We start from the raw sequence: 15,761 nt of genomic DNA, 5'->3' as shown, positions 1-15,761 counted from the left end.
ATTACATTGATTGTTTTCCTTATGTTGAACCATCCTTGCATACCTGTTATGAATCCCACTTGGTCATGGTGGATTATTTTTTTTATGTATCGTTGGATTAGAAAGAATCTATTTTAAAATCAGAATGCAATCTTTATGACTCTTTTGATGGGGAAGGAAACAGAACAAAAAGTTTAAAAATATCCAGCAATAAACTTAATAAGAAATGTAAAAGGTCTTTATGAAGAAAAATAAAAACTGCTAGTGGATGATATAAAAGGAAATTTAATCCAAACATCATACACTGTTTAGGGAAAGTGCTATAACTATATCCTTATAAAAATAATTTCTCTTTAAATCACCTTATATTTAGTATCATCCCAATAAAGTTAGAAATATGACTTTTTAACTAGGCAATCTGACTTCAAAGTTTATGTTGTAAGAGAAATATGCAAATTAACATAGAATATTCTGACCACAAATGAATACTAACGAAGGAGCTACCGAAGCTTCATGGTTATAGTCATTACTTATTGGCAACATCAGACAAAGAGATTGAGATTAACAGCTTCAGCTTGCTTGGTTCCACACTCAACACTCTTGGCACTAGCAACCAGGAAATCAAAAGATGAATTGCATTGGGGAAAATCTACTATCAGGGACCTCTCTAGAGAACTGAAGAGCATTGGTGTCAGTCTGGAGACTCAGGTGCTCCTGATCCAGACCATGGTTTTTGCAATTACTTGCTACGCATCAGCTGCTGGGTGATAGAAGAAGACTTGATGCCTTTGAGTTATGGTGCTGCAGAAGAGTATTGAATATACCATTGGCAGAAAAAGCAGGTCTGTCCTAGAAAGGGTGAAACCAGGCTGCTCTTTGTAGCAAGGATTTTGAAGCTCTCTCTGACATATTTTGGGCATGTTGCAAGGAGGGGCTAGTCCTTGGAGAGGGACATCATACTTCAAAGTGTGGAAAGACAGCACAGGAGAGAAAGATCCTGGATGAGATGGATTGACTCGGTGGCTGTAGTAATGGAGGTAGGTGTGTCAGAGACAATGAGGTTGGTTCAAGATAGAGCAGGGTTCAGAGCTATTGTACATAGGGTCGCTATGAGTTGCAAGTGACTTGATGGCACATAACAACAAGTTTGATTTGTGTTCACGTGGTCTGAGCAGCTACCTGAAGAACAAAGAGCTACCTGAGAAGTAGAGTCTCACTGTGGGAGGTTTGACACTTCAGAGTGGCTGATGGTTACTTAGAGCTGAAACCAAACTCTTTCCTGAAGTGATGGATTCCCATTCTACCCATGCCTACCTACCCTTACCTAGAAAAGATGCTGAGAATGTCACAGGTATTGTCACTTTTTAAGGTTATAAGAATTAGCTAGTTCTTTGCTGCTATAAGCCTGGTCTGTAAAAACCAGCATCCTATCACCTAGAAGCTTGTTAGAAATACAGAATCTCAGGCTCCATTCCTGATCTGATATCAGATTTTGGCTTTTGAAAGGACCTTCTAGGAATTTTGTATATTAGTAATTTGTCCTCTTCCAATCCTGGTGCCACATTCTTCTTCATTTAGTCCACTTTTTTCAGATCATTTCAATCATTTCAGATTCATCAAGCATACAGATTAAATACATATGGTGGAGTATAAGCCTTTTTTTATTCAAAACCACTCAGTGTTCTCTTGTTCTGTCTGAACAGCTGCCTCTTAGTCTATATAAAGGTTCAGCATGTGCACAGATGAGAGTTCCAGAATCCGTCTTCTTCATGTTATCCATAACTTTATGCAGGTATGTAGATGACACAACCTTACCTACTAAAAGTAAAGATATTCAAAACACTAAGATCAAAGATGACAGCCTTTTTTATATGGGTTACACTTCATGATAAAAATAACCCACACAACTGAATAAATAAGAAATTACATGATGTGCAAAGAAAAAGATTGTTTTATTTGGATTTAGTTTTATTTGGATCCACAACCAATGCCGATGGAAGTCAGGAAATCAAGCAGTGTATTGCATTAGACAAATTTGCTGCAACCTTTTTAAAGTGTGAAGAGAACCTTTGAGGACTAAAGTGTCCTTGACCCAAGCCATGATATTTTCAATTCCTTCATAAGCAGGTGAAAGCTTAACAATAAATAAGGAAGACTGAGAAAGAATTGAACTACAGTACTGGTGAAGAATATTGGATTGCCAGAAAAATGAGACAAACCTGACTTAGAAAATGTGCAGCAGGGCATGGTGGTGGTGAAGGAATGTGCAACAATGAATGAATGAAAATATAACTTTTCTATAAACTTTTGTTAAAATCACAATTAAAATTTTAAAAATATTTGAAGAAAGAAAAGAAAATGTACAGCTAGAATGGTCCTTAGAAATGAGGATGGTGAGACTCCATCTCTCATACTGTGGAGATATATATATATCCACAAGTATATATATATATATATCCAAGTCATAATGATTATCCATCACGACTATCCAAGTCTGCTCTTGGGGATGACCATACAAGAGGTGTTACTACCATGACCATGTAGAGAATTCTTCTCATGGAGAATGAAGAGAGACCAGTGCCTGGAGAAAGAGTCAGTGAAAAAGAGAAAGACCCTCAACAAGTTAGATTGACATGGTAGCTCATACAATGGACTCAAACAGGAAATGATTATAAGGATCGTGTACAGCCCACCAGTGTTTGGTTCTGCTGTGCATCAGGTTGCTACAGGTCAGAACTGACTTGATGGCACCTAATGATAACAGTAACAGGAAGCTCTTGTGGCCTAGTGACAAGAAGGTGCACTGCACACAATTTGAATCCACCAGCTGCTCCTTTGGGACCAGGATGGGCAATCTCCTCCTGTGCATTTACTGCCTCTGAAAATCTGCTGGAGGTCAGCTATGGGTTGGTTCCAACTTGATGGTACACAACAACAACAATAACTAAGAAGTGTATGCAGCATTTAAAATTTGCAGAACATTGAATTGGACCAGTACACATGGCATCATTGGTAATTCAGGGGTAGAATTCTCAGGTTCTGTGTAGAAGACCTGAGTTTGATATCTGCGCAGTGGACTTGATCCATCTGTCAGTGCAGGCTTTCACATCGCTATGATGCTTAACAGCTTTCATTGGTGTTATCAGACTGCAAAGATGAGGAAGAAAGGACTGGTGATCTGCTTTCAAAATCAGCAAGGAAAACCTTAGACATCACAAGCAATCCACAGCCAGTCACGGGATGATAAGACCAGGCAGCATTCTGTGTCTGAAATCCCGATGAGTAGGGGACCTGACTTGACAGGTACCTAACAACAGCTTACTACACCATCCTCCTTGTCAACAGAACAGAATTAACTGATACCCTCAGTTTCTTTTAAAGTTGCACCAAACCAAACCCCAAACCAAACCCACTGCCATTGAGCCTGTTGAGATTCTAACTGTATGACAGAGCAGCACTGCCCCACCATGTTGCCAAGGCTGTAATCTTTACTGAAGCTGACTGCACATCTCCCTAGGAAGAGCTGGTGGATTTGAACCGCTGGCCTTTCAGTCCAGCTCTTTTTTTTTTTTTTAAATAAAAGGTGTTATTTTATTAGAGTCCAAGATAAGTCAGCTTTGTGCAGCAACTAAGGGCAGGTTAACACAGCTCTTCACGGGGGGCAGGGGCCAAATCTTTCGGCCGGCAGGCCCCCCCTTGCAGTGCCACAGTCCAATGGAAGGCCTCTTGCCCAGCCAGCGGTTCCGCCCAGCCTTGCCATTGACTCGTTTGTTATGGTCAATGTTGGATACTCGGCCCACTGTTGCTGTGCATGTTTGCAGCACCTGCATCTGCCTCTTAGAAGGCAACTGGATGATGGCTGTCCCATTTACTTTCCGAAGCAGCACACCACACGTCCCTGCAGCTCTGATATACTGGGCCCCACGGTCTGGCTCACTCTTCACATTGTTGATGAGGGTACCCACTGGCAGGGCTCCAAGAGGATGTGCATCTCCTTCCCGCGCAGCAACTGCTATCCGGCCTATGTGGTCAGAGTTGAGGCTGACATCTCCAGCTTTCGTGTTTTCTGTGGCAATGATTCAGCGTTTCTGGCTGCCTCCAGCAACCAAAGCTATGTCTGCTGACCTACAGGGATCATAGCGGACAACAACGACCTTCTTCTCCTCAAAAGGTCCTGGCTTGGTTTCCTGCACGGGCCAGAATCGCAGAAAGTCAATCATTCGGTAACACTGCTTATGGCCCCCGCCGATGTCATGCACTTGGATGCGGCCTGTGTGGTTTCGGCCCCCAGATTTCCTCATTTTCACTGGTTTAACGGTGTACTTGGTACGACTCTTCCAGGACACAAATTTGGCATTAAGGGTCGTGAAGGTGAGGAATGGGTGGTAAGGGAGCAATGTTGAAGCAGTAGGTGGCTGGAGGAGGGCATTGGCATTGCTTATCACCTGGACTGCGGGGAGAAGGCTCGAAGTGGAGGTGGCGGGGACCAGGGGTGCTAGGCTGAGGGAGCCCAAAGGGCATGTAAGTGCCCTTAAGGCCATGAGGAAGGGCAGGAGATCAAGGTCTCAAGAGTTGACATATACGCTTAGCACGGGGGCCTGGCACTCTCTTCAGTCCAGCTCTTAACCCACCCCACCACCAGGGTTCATTTTAGGCTTTTTAATACTTTTCCCTTTGATTTTCAAGACAGAACTGGAATAATCCATGGATCCTGCATCTGACTGTTGCTATGTTTCAATCTTCTCTCTCTCTCTCTTAGGACACGTGCCCAGTGGTCTGAAGTGTCATCCTGACCAGGAGCACCTCATTTACCCTTTGGGCTGCACAGTCCTCATTCAGTCACTCAACACAAAGAAACAGAATTTCCTCCATGGCCATGGGAACAATGTCTCCTGTGTGGCCATCTCCAAGAGTGGAATCTACATTGCCTCTGGACAAGTCACCTTCATGGGCTTTAAGGTGCATTGGAAAGAACCCATTGTGAGCTCATTCTGAGGTGCCTCCATAGAGGAAAAAAGGGAGTCCCATGGCCTAGTGAGTAGGGAGTTGCACTGCTCACCCCAAGGCAGCTCCATGAGAGAAAGATGGGAAATCTCTGAAAACAAGCTGGAAGGTCAATGATGAGTTAGTGGCAAATTAATGGCAATTAATTTAGTTTAATAGGAAAAACTTCCCGCTTCAGCTTGTTAGCTCCCTGTGGCCATGCTATTTCTGCTTCCTTCTACATATCCTTGAGTTTTCTCCTTAATAATTTCATTCTGCCAAGCTGGGAGTGAAGGAATCTGACATTTCAATGCCAGATGTTTTTAGCCTGTGTTTGATAATGCTCAGGAGCAAAAGTTACTGCTTAAAAATACTTTTGTTCTCTTCCTACCACGGATGAAACATGATCCAATTTCCTGAGAAGTGACTGCTACTGATTCATTTGCACCGAGCTTGGTAGCTGTCACCTCAGACCCTTTAAACCTTCCTCTACCACCCTGACTGTGGCTCTGACAGTGTATTCCTCCCCCAGGCAGACATAATTTTGTGGGATTACAAGAAAAGGGAGCTGATTGCACGGCTGTCACTTCATAAGGGCAAAATTGAGGCTCTGGCTTTCTCGCCAAATGACTTGTACTTGGTGTCACTGGGAGGTCCAGATGATGGAAGGTAATGAATTAAGGATATCTGCTCCTTTCCCTCCAGGGCTATTTTCACAGGTGAGTGTCGAGTACTGTTTCCCATCTTACCTCTTTATTGGTAAGTTTGTTTTTTAGTATGTGTTGTGCAAAAACAAAAGAAAACACAAAACAAAATACACAAAAATAAAATGTTAGAGAAAATGCCAAGGAACAGTGGTTCTCAAACATTACTACCCATTAAAATAAACTAGAGAGTTGTAGAAAACTATTTATGCCAGCTTCCCATCTTCCACGAGTCTGCTTGAACTTATCTGAGATGTGAGCAGGGCTTTTAGAGCGTTAAAGAGCTTCCCGGGTAATTCAGAGGTGCACTCAGATTCAAGACATCATAATTATCATTGTTGTCACCCACCATCTTCAGAAAGAATAACTCTTTTTTTTTTTTTACTGAATACTTACTATGTACAACAAATTGTGGCTGTTGTTGGGAAGAATAGGAATCCCAGAACACTTGATTGTGCTTATACTATACTATACTATACTATACTATACTATACTATACTATACTATACTATACTATACTATACTATACTGTACTATACTGTACTATACTATACTATACCAAGAAGCTGTTGTCTGAACAGAGCAAGAAAATAACATATGGTTCAAAATTTAAAAAAATAGAAGTCTGTAAGGGATGTGTCCTTTCTCCATACCTTTTTCAATCTATATGCTGAGCAGATCATTTGGAAGGCTGGACTTTAAAAGAAAAGTGTGGCATCAGGATTGGAGGAAGACTCATCAGCAACTAGCATTATGCAGATGACACAACTTTTCTCACTGAAACTGAAGAGGACTTAAAGCATTTGCTGCAGAAGGTCAAGGTCTGCAGCCTTCAATATGGAATGGATTGGGAAATTATGGTACATTCACACAATGGAATACTACGCAGCATGCATGAGCAATGATTTTGTAAATTATTACCTAACTTGGGTGGGACTACAGAGCATTATGCAGAGTGAACTAATTAAGTCCCACAAGGACAAATATTATATAAAACCATTATTGTAGAATGAGTATAAGAATCCAAGGAGGGGCGAGCTCTGGTGGCTTAGTGGCAAGAAGCTGTACTGCAATCACAGAGGTGTGCAGTTTGAATCCACCAGATGCTTTGCTGGAGAAGGAGGGATAATCTCCTCCTGTACCAGTCAGATCCAATTTCATGGTACACACACACAAATAATAAAATTGAAGAAAAAAAAATAATTCGGGCATGGGAGAGTGGAAGAAGAGGGATGAGGATGTGCAGGGGGAAGGGGGAATTAATCATTTTTAATGAGGTTGTACAATTTGATGGGTTGTGAGGGTGAAGGAAATTGGAAGAATCTGTTCTGGAAAACAATGCATTAGAATTTTATAAATAAATTAGTATAATAAATAAAAGATGAAAACAAAGATTATCACCATTGGACCAATAGACTATCTTGATAGATGGGGAAAATATTGAGATGGTTAACAATCTTTCTCAAATCCACAATCAACTCTTGGCACTGGCAGTCAGGATATCAAAAGACAAATTGCACTGCAGAAATATGTTGTCAAGGATTCAAGGATCTCTCCAGAATGCTAAAGAGCAATGATGGCAGTCCAGAGACCAAGATTCACCTAATCTAAGCCATAGTCTTCTCAATTGTTTGCTCTACATCTTAGAGATAGACAATGAATAAGGATAACAGAAGAATCAATGTCTTTGAGTTATGCTGGAGAAGATTATTAAACATACCATGGACTGTCAAGACAACAGGTCTTTCCTGGAGATGGTGAAACCAGGTTCTCCTTGGGCGCAAGGATTTTGGAACTCCATCTCATATACATTGGGCATGTTGCCAGGAGGGACCACTTCTTGGAGAAGAAACATCATGCTTGGAAGGTTAGAAGATCAGGGTAGGAGAGGAAGGACCTTGAATGAGATGGATTGGCATAGAAGCTGTAGCAATGGGATCAAATGTGTCAGAGATGGTGAGACTGGTTCAGGATAGGGCAAGGTTCAGAATCATTGTTCCTAGGGTTGCTATGCATCGGAGTTGACTCAATGGCACATAACAGTAATAACAATTAACAAAAGATCTTTGGTGGCCTAGTGGTAAGGAGCTGTGCTGCCATCCCATGCAGCTCAAATCCACCAGCTGCTCCGTAGGAGACAGATGGGCAAACTTCTCCCACACAACTCACTGCCTCTGGAGGGTAAGCTATGGGTTGGTTCCTTCTTGACAGTACACAGCAATAAACATGCAACAAGTGTGTACTGAGCACTTTAACTTCATTTTCTCATCTAAACCTCACAGCCACTCTATAAGTTAAGAACTGTTGATGTTTTTTTCCCAGTCAGTAGGTTTTCTTTTCATCCTATTAAAAAGGTTTTGATGCACACAGGGATTCAATCTTAGGAGGTCCCATTCACTGATATTATTCTCTTCTGGTTATGCATTCTGGATGTTTTGGTCAGCCTCTTTACTCTATAGCCTAGGCCTTCTAAGTTTGGTCCTATTTTGTCTGATGATCTTTATGGTTTGGAGCTTTACCCCTAGATCTCTGATCCATCTTGAGTTAATTTTTGTGTATTGTATGAGATGTGGATCCTGCTTTAGTTTTTTGCAGATAGAGTCCAGTTTTTCCAGCATCATTTGTTGAAGAGGCTGTTATTTTCCAATTTGATAGGTTTTGTTTTCTTGTCAAACACCAGATAGGTTAATTTCTAGGTTCTTGATTCTGTTCCATTGGTCTGTCTCTGTCATTGTGTCAGTACCGTGCTGTGTTGGTTATTGCAGCTGTGCAGTAGGTTTGTTTGGGGGGATATTTTCTCCTTTATTTCTTCATTGTTGCACATATTCTCCTCCCCTTCCTTCTGCCTCCCCCAGCCCATCCTGCAATATACCCCTTGTTCCAGATTGTTCTCATACATATAATGCATAATCATATATTCCTTTCAGACATTTCTTCCCCTCATCTGTTCTAATGAAGTGTTCATTATCTATCCAGTCTTTCTCCATTTTCTCCCCAATCCCCCATGTCTATCCTATTTTATAACAGTAGTATTATGCAGCATTTATCCTTTCGTGACTGAAGTATTTCACTCAACATAATATCCTCAAGGCTCCTCATATTGTGCAAAGTTTTACTATTTCATTGTTTTTCAATATTGTGTAGTATTATATTGTGTGGGTGCACCATAGTTTTTTCTATCCATTCGTTTATTGATGGGCACTTGGGTTGCTTCCATTTCTCTGCTATTGTGAATAATGTAGCTATGAATACGGGTGTGCATACATCTATTTGTGTTGTGGCTGTGGTTTCTTGAGGTTATATTTCCAGTAGTGGAATTTCTGGATTAAATTATATTTCTATTTCCAACTTTTTGAGAAAGTGCCAGATCGTCTTCCATAGTGGTTGTACCATTTTAAATTACCACCAGCAGTGAAGAAGAGGTTCCAATCTCTCCATAACATTTTTGGTTTAATGCCCTGTTGAACTTTGATATTGTTGCTGAGTGTATAGTTTTGTTTATTTGGGTTTTTGTAGTGGGTTTTAAGATCAATGAGTGCTATGCCTCTCACTTCATTCTTGCTTTTTAGAAGTCCTTTGCTTATTCGAGGTCTCTTTCCTCTCCAAATAAACTTGCTAATTGCTTTTTCTATCTCTTTGAAAAGTGGATTTGGTATCTGCATTTGGATTGTGTTAAATAGGTAGATTACTTTTAGTAGGATTGTAATTTTCACTATATTGAACTTTCTATCCATGAGCAGGAAACATTTTTTCATTTATTTATGTCTCTTATCGTTTCTCATAGTAGTGTTTTGTAGTTTTCTTTATAAAGGTCTCTTGTGTCTCTAGTTAGATATTTACTTCCAGGTATCTCAATTTGTGGTTGGCTATTGTTAATGGTATATTATCCCAGTTCCCACAGACCTCTGCTCCACTGCTCAGGACCCAATGCAAGGCTCTGCTGCTGCACCTGTCGATGCCTGCAGATCTCTGATCTATTCAGTCTGTATGCTGAGAAAATAATTTGAGAATCTGGACTCAATGAGGAGGAGTGTGACATCAGGATTGGAGGAAGACTCATCAACAACCTGTGTTATGCTGATGACAGTTTTGCTTGCTGAAAGTGAGCAAAATATGGAATGCTTGCTGCAGAAAATCAAGGATTATAGCCTTTGATATAGATTACATCTCAACTTCAAGAAGATCCTCACCACAACAGTCAACATTATGATAGACTGAAACTGTCAAGTATTTCATTTTGTTTGAATCAACTATCCTTGGTACCAGCGGTCAGGAAATCAGGAGACATATTGCAATGGGCAAGTCTGCAGTCAAGGACTTCTCCAAAATATGGAAGAGCAATGATGTCAGTTTGAAGACTAAGGTGCACCTGATTCAAGCCATGGTCTTCTCAATCTATGAATCAGAGAGCTAAACAATGACTAAACATGACAGAAGAAGACTTGATGCCTTTGAGTTGTGGTGCTGAAGGAGAATACTGAATATCCCATGGACTGCCAAAAATCCAAACAGATATGTCTTGGAAAGAGTGTGGTCAGAGTTCATTGAAAGCAAGGATGACCAAACTTCATCTTTCATACTTTGGACATCTAGCTAAACAAGGCTTTCTTTGGAAAGGGACATCATGCTTGGAAAGATTATGGTTCAGCAAAAGAGAGAAAGACCCACAATGAGATGGATTGACACTATGACTTCAGCAATGGACTCTAATGTCTCAGAGATAATACAGATGGCACATGTTTGGGCAGGTTTCAGAATGGTTGTTCATAAGCTTACTATAAATCATATTGACCTCAATGACATCTAACAACAACACTGTAAATAGTATTGCTTTCTTAGTTTCCTTTTCTGTGTCTCCTTTGTTATTGTAGAGGAATCCCACTGATTTTTGTATCTTGATCTTGTATCCTGCCACTCTCCTAAACTGAACTACTATGACGGGGGTTGAGGGGTGGAGAAACTTTGGCAACGCCATCTCAGGCAAGGGTCTCAAAATGAAAGTTTACAGAATACTACTGGTCCTTCACAAGAAAAAGGCCTGCACAATTACAAAATGGGCAAAAGGTATGGAAAGACTTTATACAGAAGGCATTCAGATGGCCAATGGACACTTGAAGAGATGCTCAAAATCACTGCAATAAGAGAGATGCAAATCAAACCACTATGAAATACTATCTCACTTCAATGAAAAAGTTTAATAGAACAGCAAACTATAAATGTTGGAGAGGTTATGGGAGGATTGGAACTATCACACACTGATGGTGGGATTATAAAATGTTAGCAACAATTCTGGAAGGCAATTTGGCATTTCCTCAAAAAGCTGAACATAGAAATGCCATATGACTCAGCCAAAGTGTCCATAACAAGCAAATGGCTCCAGAAATTGTGGTACTGTCACAGAATGGAATACTATGTAGCACTCAGGAGCAATGATTTTAAAAAATACCATATAACATGGGAGAGGCTGGAGAGCAGCAGTACGCTGAGTGAACTAACTCAGTCTTATAAGGAAAAATACTATATAAGACCATTATTGTAAAACTAGGATTACTAGTAAGATGTGTACCAAAGTCCAAAGAAGAAAGGGGGGAAGTTGGAGGAGGTTTAGGTGGGGGAGGTCTCAAGGTTGCAGAGGTTGATGGGCAGAGCAAGAGAGTGAAGGAATTGAGAAAGATTTAGTGAAGACCTGAAAATGGGGGGTCATGATGGGCATGAATCAATGATGATTAATTTTATAAAACACCATATATGGGAATGATAATGTGAAACATTGTGTGATTGGATGAATGCATGAAACACAATGTCTATAAAGGAAATATATGTAACTTTCATATGTAAATAAATATAAAATTAAAAAAGAACTGTTGATACCATATGATAGATGAGGATCAAATAGTCAACAAAAGTAGTGACAAGTGTCCAAAGGTGACATTTTACGTATTACCCACCAAGACATGGTCTTTTTTTGTCATTTTTTTTATTTGCTCATTGTTGCACATTTTCTCCCACCCCTTCCCTCCTTCTCCCCCAGTCCAGCCTGCAATGCACTCCTTGTTCCAGATTGTTATCATACATGTAATTAAAAATCATATATTCCTTTCAGACAATTCTTCACCTCCTCTGTTCTAATGCAGTGTTTGTTATCCAGTCTTTCCTCATTTCCTCTCCAACCCCTCAATGTCTGTTCTATTTTATAACAGTGGTGTTATTCAGTGCTTGACCTTTTGACTATGATTAGGACTAAGCATAATAATTTCATTTCATTTCATAGTCATAATAATTTAGCATAATGTCCTCAAGGCTTCCCCATATTGCATAATGTTTTACTATTTCATTGATTTTCAGTGTTGCGTAGTATTCCATTGTGTGGATGTAACATAGTTTTTCTATCCATTTGTTTATTCATGGACACTTGAGTTGCTTCCATCTCTTTGCTGTTGTGAATAATGTAGCAATAAACATGAGTGTGCATCCAGAAACAATCTTAGACCTCAGTGAAATCAAAGTCAAATTTGGTAGGTAGAGAACACATAGATAGACATGATATTGTTTTTTTTTTTTAAAAAAAAAAACACCCCAATATTATATTAGGGAAACCCTTGGTAACATTACACATTACACATTGACTGCTAATCAAGAGGTTGAGTTGGTAGTTCAAGTCCACCAACTGTTCCAGGGAAGAAAGATGGGTAGTTTCCTCCTGAAAAGGTTTACAGTCTTCGAAACCCAATGGAGGGTCATTATGAGTCAGACAACAGTTGGTTTGCTTTGTTTGCTTTGTTTGGTGTTTTTGCAGGTTTTTGTTTTTTAGTGTTTTTTTTTTTATATTTCTTAAACCAGGGTAATTGGTATTCCTAAGGCCAAAAGAACATACGGTCCAAAAAAAAAAAATAATAATGCTGTTTGTGCAGCTTTTAATACCTTAATACTACATATAATTTCTTATTTGAGCATCGCAGGTTTGTTAAGGAGGAAACTTACATTTATATTTCTATCATATGTGCATTATATATTTACATCAGTATGTCTACACATTGACAGTTGTCTTACTGTAGAGTAAGTGAACTGGATTTTCTGAAGATTTCCTCCTTTAATAGAGTGCTTTTCTCTGAATATAAGTAGTCGCACCTCCCCTGGGCCATCCCTGTGTGACTGTTTTGGATAAGACATGTATCCTGAAGTCTTCTAGTACTTGAGGCAGTTGTATGCAACTTTGGAGTGGCCTGTTATGTGTTGCACTGCTAGCCAAAAGATAGGCAGTTCAAATACACTAGCTACATTAGAAGGAAAAGGGTGGACAGTCTTCACGCGTAAAGATTTACAACTTCAGAAATCCAATGGAGAGTCACTATCAGTCAGATTTGACATGACAACAGTGCAAGTGGGTGTGCAGTCTTGACCTCTGCATGCAGTCTGACTTTGGAATCACCTGGGTTGCTTTCAAAAGTGCTGTTGCTTGAAACTACCTCAGAGAGTCTTGGAGCTTAGCCATTGGCCCATCCCCACCTCTCTATCATGCCAGAGAGATTAAGGCTAGGCCTTCAGGGAAAGAAATGGCTTGTTGTTAGGTGCTATTGATTTGAGTATGACTCATAGCAACCCTATGAACCCTGTCCTAGCCTGTGTCATCCTAATCATCTATGACACACTTGTGCTCATTGCTGAAGTCACCGTGTCAATCCATCTGGTTGAGGATCTTCCTCTCTTTCACTGACTCTCCTTCTTTCCAAGAATGATGTCCCTTTCCAAGTAATAGCCTGTCCTAGCAACATGCCCAAAGTGTGTGAGATGAGGCTTTTCCATCCTTGAATGAATAAGGATGACAGAAGAATTGAATATACTGAATATGCTATAGACTGACAAGAAAACAAAATAGATATGTCTTGGGAAAGGTGGAACCAGAGTGGTCCTTGGAGACAAGGATAGTAAAGCTTAGTGTTGTTATTGTTGTTGTTTGGTTCGGTCGAGTCAAGTACAATTCATAATGACTTTAAGAACATAAGATCCGAACCAAGTCCTATCCTGTGCTATCCTCACACTTCCTGACCCACAAGAGCCCATTGCAGCAGTCACCGCACCAATCCACCTGATCGAGGGTCTTCCTCTCTTGTCGACTCTCCTACCTTCCTAGCAGCATGTCTTTCTCCAAGGAACAGACCCTCCTACCAATCTGCCCAAAGTCTGTGACACAAAGACTCATTATTCTTGCCTCCAAAGAGCACTCCAGCTGCACCCTCTCCAAGACATTTTTGTTTGTTCTTCTGGACATCCATGAGATGTTCAGTGCTCTTCTCCAACATCACAGCTCAAAGGTATTAATTCTTCTCCTGTCATCCTTATTCACTGTCCAGCTCTCAGATGCATATCAAGTCATCAGAAAGACTATGGCCTGAATCAGATGCACCTTTGTTCTCAAACTGATATCATTATTCCTCAATAATTTGGAGAGGTCCCTAACTACAGATTTTCCCAGTGCAGTGTGTCTCCTTATTTCCTAATTGCTAGTACTAAAGGTGTTAATTGTGGATCCAAGCAAGATGAAGTTGTTGACAGTTTCAGTCTCATCACCATCCATCATAAGAATCTTTGCTTTCTTGATATTGAGATACAATCCATATTGAAGGGTGCATTTCTTGATCTTCTGCAACAAGTGCTTTAAGTCCTCCTCACTTTCAACGAGTAAGGTTGTGTCATCTGCATATCACAGGTTATTGATGAGTCTCCCTCCAATCCTGATGCCACATTTCTATTCATAGAGTCCAGCTTCTTGAATAATTTGCTCAGCATACAGACTGAGTAGTATGGAGAGATAATACACATTTGATACACTCCCTTTTTAATTTTAAACCATGCAGTGTTTCCCTGCTCTGTTCACACACAGCCTTCTGGTCCAGGTATAGTTTACACATGAGCACAATTAAGTGCTCTGGGACTCCCATTCTTCTTTTTTTTTTAAATTTTTATTGTATTATTTTTACGTGTACCGTCAAATCAGATCTGACTGGTACAGGAGGAGATTGCCCCCTCCTTCTCCAGCAGAGCATCTGGTGGATTTGAACTGCCTACCTCTGGGATTGAGTGCAGTGTCTTGCCACTAGGCCACCAGAGCTCCCTACTCCCATTCTTCTTAATGTCAGCCATACCTTGTTATGATCTGCACAGTCAAATATCTTTGCATCGTCAAAAAAGCACAAGACATTCTTCTGATACTTTCACCCAGGATCCATTTGACATCAGCAATGGTATCCCTCGTCCCATGGCCTCTTCTAAATCCTGTTTGAACTTCTGTCAGTTCCCTATCTATGTACTTACTGTTCCAGCTGTTTTTGAATGAACTTCAGCAGAATTTTGTTTGCATGTAATAGGAGAAGTTATTCGTTGGGAAAAGGGTATCAAGCTTAGAAAGGTTGAGGGTCTACAAACAAGGGTAAGGTGGCTTGAGATGATGACTGCAGCAACTGGCTTACATGTATCATAGATGATGAGGTTTGCACAGGATAGGAAACGATTCAGATCTTTTGTTCATGGAGTCACAATGTGTCATAGTCATCTCAGTAACATCTAACAACAACAACAAAGAAAGAACGAAGAATGATCCTTCTGTGCTAGAAAACACAATATACTCATCCATGAATAGTCACTGTGGAGAGAAGAATGGGCTTATACTGATTGTGTTTTGAATGATCAAAGATCAACTTTAAATTCATGGAAAGAATCCTTTCACTCCAAAGCATCTGACTTCTACATAGAGGGAACTGTGTACACAATGATGCATTTTAAAATATTTTCTAACCTATATATGAAATTTTTTCCTTTAATAATATCATAGTATCTGTGCAGTAATGCAATCTGTTTTTAATTAGCTTTGCACCAAGGACAGTTTCTATGTGTATTCACATAAACCTGCATTTCATTGTTTGCAGTGACAGCATAGTATCCCATCATATGAGTTGAATATGCTAGAACAACCACTTGGCCAACTGACTGGAAGATATCTATCTCTGTTCCCATTCCAAAGAAAGGTGACCCAACTGAGTGTGGAAACTACAGAACAGTGTCATTGATTTCACATGCAAGCAAGATTCTACTGAAGAT

The 15,761-nt window shown here is 40.2% G+C and overlaps 1 protein-coding gene and 1 pseudogene across 1 annotated transcript in view; one reads left to right on the top strand and one right to left on the bottom strand.

Moving 5' to 3' along the window:
• Window positions 1–3,590: 3,590 nt before the first annotated feature.
• On the bottom strand, window positions 3,591–4,520 carry LOC102867402 (annotated as a pseudogene).
• Window positions 4,519–15,761, top strand: part of WDR16 (WD repeat domain 16) — a 64,987-nt gene continuing 53,744 nt past the window's right edge. Inside the window, exons 1-3 of the mRNA XM_006900520.1 lie at window positions 4,519–4,528; window positions 4,739–4,938; window positions 5,495–5,631. Of these exons, the coding sequence (XP_006900582.1) occupies window positions 4,519–4,528; window positions 4,739–4,938; window positions 5,495–5,631 (347 nt within the window). The remainder of the gene's footprint in view (window positions 4,529–4,738; window positions 4,939–5,494; window positions 5,632–15,761) is intronic.

This window comes from Elephantulus edwardii, unplaced genomic scaffold (genome assembly GCF_000299155.1).
Source record: "Elephantulus edwardii isolate Elephantulus edwardi_28Jun2011 unplaced genomic scaffold, EleEdw1.0 scaffold00286, whole genome shotgun sequence".
NCBI classification, from domain to species: Eukaryota; Metazoa; Chordata; class Mammalia; order Macroscelidea; family Macroscelididae; genus Elephantulus; species Elephantulus edwardii.
Note: the sequence above shows the minus strand (reverse complement) of the source record. Positions and strands in the feature narration are given on the sequence as shown.